This window comes from Rhagoletis zephyria, unplaced genomic scaffold, assembly GCF_001687245.7.
Source record: "Rhagoletis zephyria isolate East Lansing unplaced genomic scaffold, Rhagoletis_zephyria_1.1 Rzeph_scaffold_06353, whole genome shotgun sequence".
NCBI lineage: Eukaryota > Metazoa > Arthropoda > Insecta > Diptera > Tephritidae > Rhagoletis > Rhagoletis zephyria.
The window spans coordinates 28,516-36,531 of NW_016163436.1; the positions used below are offsets into that span (position 1 = coordinate 28,516).

An 8,016-nucleotide genomic window follows, 5' to 3' on the forward strand; every position below is an offset into this window, starting at 1 on the left:
GTAGTAAGTGTTTTTGATGTTATGTAGTAGTAGCTAAATGAAATTGTACATACAGTCTGTGTCAAAAATATTCATACGTTTTGACGATTTTATTTATTTATATTTTCCATACCAAATTTTTCTTATTTTTTTATGAAAATATAATTTATTCATCAGCAAAAACTACAAGAATACTTTTTTTTTAATTTCATACAAGAAAGTTTCATTGAAATTAAAAAATTTTCAGTTTGATTTTTTAGAAAATTATTGAGTGTGAGGTTTGGAGGCAATTAAATTTAATAAAATGGAAGTTTAATTCACTAAAAATTATTGTTGATTTTTGAGAATTCTTCTGCCGAGGGTGTTGTGAAGTTTACCGTTGATTTTTGAGACTTTAAACTTGCATTTTAATAAATTGAATGGGCTCCAAACCTCATACTCAATATTTTTCAAAGAAATCAAACTGAAAAATTTTTAATTTCGATGAAAATTTCTTGCATATTCCCCCCGAGTCCTGTAGGAAATTAAAAAAATGTATTCTTGTAATTTTTGCTGTTGAATAGAAAACATTTTTTTTACAAAAAAATAACAAAACATTTGGTATGGAAAATGTATATAAATAAAATCGTCTAAACGTCAGGATATGCATATTTTTAACGCTGACTATATGTACATACATATATGTGTATAAGTGTATACAAAAACATCTGCGTGTAGTATATTTTTAAAAATTTTTAAATTTACATATTGTTTACTATTTATTGCGCTACGTGTATAATTGAGGCTATTTAGCTACATATGTAGCCACTATTTTTAGCAGAACAAACGAAGGCTTTTCTTCCAATCTATCGAAATTGGAAAATTTCAGAAAGAGAGAAATTCACAAAAGTTTATAAGAAATCAATGAAAATTTTTGAAAACAAAAACAAGCGGCAGTAAATATGAAAAACAGCAAGGAAGTACCCACAGTGGATATTCGTACACACACACCCGAAGAACACTTTATTGCTACCTATTGGATACATACATATGTAGTATGTATACATATGAATGTACATACATACAAACAGGTCATGAAGTGGTTTTTACCAACGCAACGTTTAATGGCGTAGGGAGTGCAACAGGAGGAGGGGAGCTTAAAACAGATGTTCATCAGCAATCGAAACCCATGCACGCACAGCCCCACACACGCACACACACAAATCAACTTGGAAGTGTGTAGGTGAGCAAAGTCGATTGTTCTGCGCAAAATCGAAAATCAGCTGTTCAATGCGGCCGCTGCTCGCAGTCACAGCTGACGTAAAGCGCACAACAAACGTCGGAGGTGTTCTGCACTCCGCTCGAGAGCGCTACGTATAGCAGCACCGCAGCGAATCGCTCAAAAGAAAAATAAAAATCGCTGGCAACAACGACAATAGTTCAACCACCAGCCTCATTTGGAAGCGTCACAAGTCGTAAGACGAGCGACCAGTGAAACACAAACGTTTCTATGAGAATGTGCTGTGCATAACAAATCGAGAGAAAAAGGAGGCAAACACTGCATCGGAGGCACAGCTGGAAACCTGCTTGGGCACGCATACAGATGCTGGCAGTAGAAGCGCAGCTAACTGCGCGTAGGCAGTACAGTTGACGACAGTAACTTCATTATCATGTCGTCATAGGGGTGCAGCGAAGCGGAATGGAAATGGTTTGCGCGGAGAAGCCAACAGAGAGCAATCGAAACAGATGTTTCGTCTTCATTTGAAAGGCATTTTTGCGAAGTTTCTAAATACATACTAGGGATCGTTGCGAATGTGGAATTTAGACATCCGCAGATGCGAATGCTGATGTCAAGTATTTTAAATAAATTACTTGGCTGAGTAAATTAAATAGGTTATTAGGTTAGGTAAATAAAAAATGAAAAGTTGATAATTTTTAATAATGTTATTTGTTTCTTTATTTAGTACTTGAATTTAAAGTTCGGACATTGTATTTAAAAAAAGTAATTTGCTGCTTTTCGGTTCCAGCCTGTTTCTTAAAGGATCGTAAGGCGACAAACTTGAATAACTTAAAACTTGACAAAATTTTAAATTATTTTCGATTGAGGCTGCACCAGTTGAGAAGACTTTCATATACATGTTCACTTTTGAATTTTTCTTAAGTTTTTAATTGCCATTCGTGTTTATCTTGGTTAAATTTTTGCAAATTTTTGCTTTCGATTGCTTTTAATTTTTTTAGTTTTTTATTTAAGGTTTTGTGAAATCTTGAGTTTTTTCAATAAGTTTAAAATTTTTCGTTACTTTTTTATATTATACTGGCAAATACCCGGCGTATTAACTGCGCCTCAAAATTATTTTTGTGTTGTTAAGATAAATTTAAGAAGCTTTATAGGTGAGATTTTCAAACAAATTTTCGATTTATGAAGCATTCTTTGTTTTTTTATGAATGTGGGTGATAGTTATTATATTTTCGAAAGTATCTAGAAAGTAGGTTAGGTATCGACTTTCTTCATTAAATCATTCTTCATTATATCATTAAAATTTTCAAACAGGTGGCAACCTTTACAAAAATATTTTCGGCCGGGGGCCTTTTTAAACCTCTTTCTTTTGAGAGCTATATTGCCATATTTACTTACCAATTACATAAACTGAAACTTTCAAGCAGGTGGCAACTCTCTATTTTTTTTAATTTTAAATTAGACTTCTGGCAATACATCGGTGAAAACTGCATTCAATTAAATGCATTAGTATTCGAGTGATGCGCGTACAAACATACAGACAGACAGACAGACAAAAATTCTCAAAAATGTTGATTTGGCTTCTGGTGCTCTAATACAGATCCCCATATTAATCGGTCTGTTACAATTTTGATTTTTTTAATATTTTTATTTTTTTATTATTTTTATTTTTTTGTTATATTCATTTTTTTATTATTATATTCATTTTTTTATTATTATATTAATTTTTTTATTATTATATTCATTTTTTTATTATTATATTCATTTTTTTTATTATTATATTAATTTTTTTATTATCTGTTTTTTAATTTTTTATTATTTTTATTTTTTCAATATATTTTTTTTGATCTTGTATTTGTTTCAATTATTTTAAGAACTTTATGGTTTACTTCTTTTTCGATGTTTTTTTTTAATTTTTTAGCATTTTTTTATATTTCTTAACTTATTGTTATTTAGTTTACTCTTTACGTAAATATTTTTTTTAGTTCCTTTTTAAATTATTTAACTGTATTATGTAAGTATTTTTATATCTCTCTTCGATAGCACATATTTTTAACCAATTATTCGAAAAAACAATTAACCGGGGGTCAATTATGCGCGGAGTACTGTAGTAAAAAACGTTCGGTAATTTGCACGGCCAACGTGTATAAGTAATTCGAGCATGCTTTTTGGTTTTCGATTTTTTTTTTTGGAAGCAAAACGTTAAAAGTCACCAGAAAAAAATTTTAGGTAGCGCCAGAAAAAACTTATTAAGAGCTTTACAAAATTGTTTTCATTTCCAAAATCACATGTGCCTTAGCTTGATGGAGGCTAATTTAACCTATCCGAATGCACTATATTCTGAGCTTAAATTAAGCTTAATGACATTTATGCTGAGCACCGCCAAAGCACAAAAAATAACAGAAAATATGTACTGAGTTACATATGTGCTTTATTTACTTGCTAGCATTTACATATATAACGGTTTTATTTACACTGCGCGAAACAAATGCAGCGATGTAGAAACAATGCGACATGCAAAACAGCAATTAAGGTGATGGCTCGGTCGTTGGGTCGGCCAACGAGCAAACAGGTCGACCGACAGTCAGTTTGTATATGCAGGTGGTAGCTATATGCTCTTGCCTAATGTTTTATGAATTATAAACAACAACAAAAACAAACACAAAGAGGAGATTAAACATGGTAAGGTCACTCATTTGAAATACACACAAAAATTTTCCAGTAGTTGAAAGAAACATTAAGTTTGAGCAAAGATAATGGAGGACAGATTTCGTTTCTTCTTTATAAATTTTTTAGAGAAACATGCATACATACTTACATACATACATTCAGTTTGAAAAAAAAGTTATTCCTTTAGCTGACTTGTAGGACAGTTTCAAAGGGCATCAATTTCTATCATTTCTGCTAAAACAAAATACTGACTTTTCGAAAACCATATTAATACCTCAATAATTTCCACGAAGGGTGCCGTGAAATATATAAAAATCTAGCGAAGGTGTAAATTGGAGAAATGTTAATTAAATTACCGCAATTAGGATAAACGAAGTTTCTGTACTTAAGTGGTAGCCATCCACTCAATACATTAAGTCTCTGTTAAGCAAACAATCAATGATATTTTCAGTGTGACCAGGTTAGTCTTTTCGAGATTTAGCATTAAATTTTATGCAATAGCCTCAGAAATTCAGATCTGACTTCGTGGCGTTTTTCTGGCATTTTTAAATTAAAATATTGATAATAAAATTCGAACCGGAACTATAACAAATAATTTATAAGCAAAAGAAACCGACTTCAATTCTCATATAAAAAGAAAATATATATGTATTTATCTTTCATGATCCAATGATTAGATCTAAACCAGATTAGTATGGGATCACCTCTGAGGCACTACCTTTCCGATGCAAAAATAATTATCGAAATCGGTTAACGTGGTCCAAAGTTATGCATACATAAAAGAAAAAATAAAAAATATTCTGACGAACTGATATCCTCCCCGTTTTTGGAAGTCGGTTAAAAATAAGTACCTACCTAAAAATCTTAAATATTTTGAAAACTTTTATTTATTCTTGAAATATTACAATAACAGGGCAAAGTACAACTTCTTTGGGAAATACTTTCTTAGCTTTCTAAAAATAATACTGAGAATTTTGCTTTAAACTGTATTTTTTCAATTTTATTTTTGGCGTACTACTTGTGTACTATGATGTAGAGAATATTAAAGTTTTTGCATTTTCCTTATCCCAAACTTCGTTTTGCTAGCTATTCTGTGTTTTGATGAGAATTATTTAAGAAGTTATTTACAGAAAATGGGATTTGCGGAACATATCGAGTTTTTAAAGAAATATATTTACTTCTTTTTAACTTCAATTTTCATAGCGTATAACTTTTTCCAAACTTTTTTAAAAACGAATTTAGCTTCGCATTTTGCGATCACCTGGTCACACTGGATATTTTAGATATTTTTGCTAAACTAAATGACAATATTTTATTATCAATATACATATACATATGTATGTATAGTTAGTATTCTGCATAAGTACGTATGCATGTACATATGTACATATGTACGTATTTATTTAGTTGCCACATGGCACAACACTTGGCCAGCAGGCAGATTGAATACTTTATTTTTGTCCACTTTGGGGTGGTGTAAAAAATGCGTACGAGCTACCAACAAATTTGGTAACTAGTATCGATTGCACACAAATTGAAGAGGCTTAAGAATGGTGGAGAAGACCTACAAGTACGGCGTAGTTTCACACCTTTCCGGTTGAATTGCAATATAACATTAGCGGAAGGGTGGTGAGAGGCGGCAGATCTGCTAAAAACAATACAAAAATAGATGAAAACAAATTAGGATTACCACTTAGTGGGAGAATATTTTTAGAAAGGGTTACTGAAAAGTCGAACGTTGCATTTTGGTAGGATTAAAGGACTAAAGGTATAGAAATAGGCTTGTGATATTCGATTTTTATAGAGTAAAAGGATATGGAAAAAAATAAATTTTCAAAGGGTTTTCAAAAAACTTAAATTTATGTTGTTTCTAAAAATTGTAAACATGAAAACATTTTAAAGGATTTGGAAAAAGTTAAATTAATTTCGGTTTCGAACATACACGGTGACGGAGACCTGGATGGGTTTGAGCTGTAGTTAGTTTATGAATTAAAAAAATATTTAATTTTTATGAAAATTTTTCAGACAAAAAATAAAAAAAGCATGTGTGAGGAAAAAATTAAAAAAAAAATAATAATAATAAAGCGCGTGTAAAGAAGAAATTAAAAAAAAAACAATAAAGCATGTGTAAAGAAAAAATCAAAAAAATAATGGTAAAGCATGTGTAAAGAAGGAATTAAAAAACAAAAAAATAATAAAGCATGTGGAAAAAAATTACAAAATACATAAATTTAAAAAATCGGAAAAATTATAAACAAAAAGAATCCGCAAAAAAATTATTGAGGTAATCTTTTAGAGAAGGAAGGGAATTTTTAAGGAAAAAACAAAACCGACTTCAATTCTCATATAAAAATTTAAGAGGTACCACCTTTCCTTTAAGAGGGGAATTTTAGAAATCGGTTAGCGTGGTCCAAAGTTATGGGGTAACATACGTAATTAAAAATAAAAATTATTCCGACGAATTAATAACCCCTCCTCAAGAAAATAATTTTAAATAAATTGTTTAAGAAAAGTATTTTCACTAAACATCTATTTAAAAAATATAGTATAGTAGAGTGAAAAATAATAACAAAATTCTTAAATCTCTAAGAAAAATATTTTTAGGAAAGTTTTCCAGCACACAATTTTCAACAAAACAATTATTAGACAAGTTTTAAATTAAACTAACGAAACTATTTTTATTTTCATATTTTGTTTATTCATAATAAACAAATGATATTTTTTGATAAGTTGTTTTTTTTTAATAAATAACGAAACGAATTTTTTTTGTTTATATAGTTATGCAGCCCTGGTTTTAATACGCTTTGCATATGAACTAAAATTTTCATATTTTTGTGTAGAAAAATTTTTATTAAAAAAAATTCCTCCCCCCCCATTTCATTTACCTACAAAAACAGGTGACCGTCTCCTCCACGTCTAATGGCAGAGAGAGCTGCGTTGCGGCTGTGCCACCATTCCGCTGCGGCACAGCACGTCCAGGAACATGATGACGCGACGACGTCGAGGACGACGTATTCAGGAACGAGGAACCCGGAAATATTGAGGACGATCCATTCGTTGACCTACCGGAGGCTAAGGATGAGGACGACGGTGTCTGCGGCACTGAATCGGATGCATCCGAGGCCAAAGGCACCGCGGAATAGCGTACGAGTATGGCGCGGCTGACACGATTACCGCCCGTCAAATTGGAGAGAGCCCAATTCATGGTGAAAGAAAAAGTTACGAACAATAAAAATGAAAAGGACACAAGCCGTACGAGCGAAGTGCGAAATATGCGGCACAACTGCGGGTAGCAACGACGGAAATAATTTTTGGTCCTTAGTTTTGCTAGCTGGTGGCAGCAACATGCAGAGGCAACAAACCGCACGAAATTGCCAAACGCGACTGAAATCTAAAAATCGCAGTTTCATATACAAAACCAGCTGCTCAGCCGGCCAAGCTAGTGAAGTTAGGCAATAAAGCCAAGCATGTGCATTGCTGCTTGTGTGGAAAGCGCAATATACTTATGTATATTGGTGGCATTTGATGGTAGAGAAAATTACGCCTGACGAAAAACTACATAAAATAATCGGAAAAAATAAAACAAAGGCCGGAAGGAAAATTCGCTGCGAAGACGGTGGTTTATTTCAGCGAAATGAAACTTTTTTTATCAAAATGTAGGATTTTTCTTGTAAAATGTTTATTAAATTATGTACTTGAAAAAAATTGAAACAAAACAATAGAAGAAAAGAAATATAAATAAAATAAAATAAATGTTAAATAAAATCAAACAAACGAAAAACAATAATTAAATTGAAGAAAATAAACTTAAATGTTTTTCAGATTTTAAAATACATTTTTTTAGTTATATAATATTAGAATTATAAATCTGTTTATTTAGTAAAGATTTGTATAAATTTAAATAATTTAATCTACATATTTAGAAAAATTAAATTTGAGCTTTTTTTCAATTAAAAACTAGTACATTGTATGTATTTTTTTAATAAAATTTTTAATTTTTTTTTAAATAAATTATTTCTTACATTTGAAATAAAAAGTTTTTTTCAAAATAAAATTTTTGTGTTTCAAAGTAAAATTTTTGTGTTTCAAAATAAAATTATTGGTCAATTCTTTCATCAAAACGTTTATTTTTATATTTTTTACTTAAATTT

General features: G+C 30.7%; 1 protein-coding gene across 1 annotated transcript in view; it reads right to left on the bottom strand.

The window, feature by feature from the left end:
- LOC108373091 (MOB kinase activator-like 2) overlaps positions 1–7,479 on the bottom strand; it is a 30,652-nt gene extending 23,173 nt beyond the window's left edge. The window contains exon 1 of the mRNA XM_017628933.1: positions 6,755–7,479. Coding sequence (XP_017484422.1) covers positions 6,755–7,070 — 316 coding nt within the window. The 5' untranslated portion in view covers positions 7,071–7,479. The remainder of the gene's footprint in view (positions 1–6,754) is intronic.
- Between the last annotated feature and the right edge of the window lie 537 nt (positions 7,480–8,016).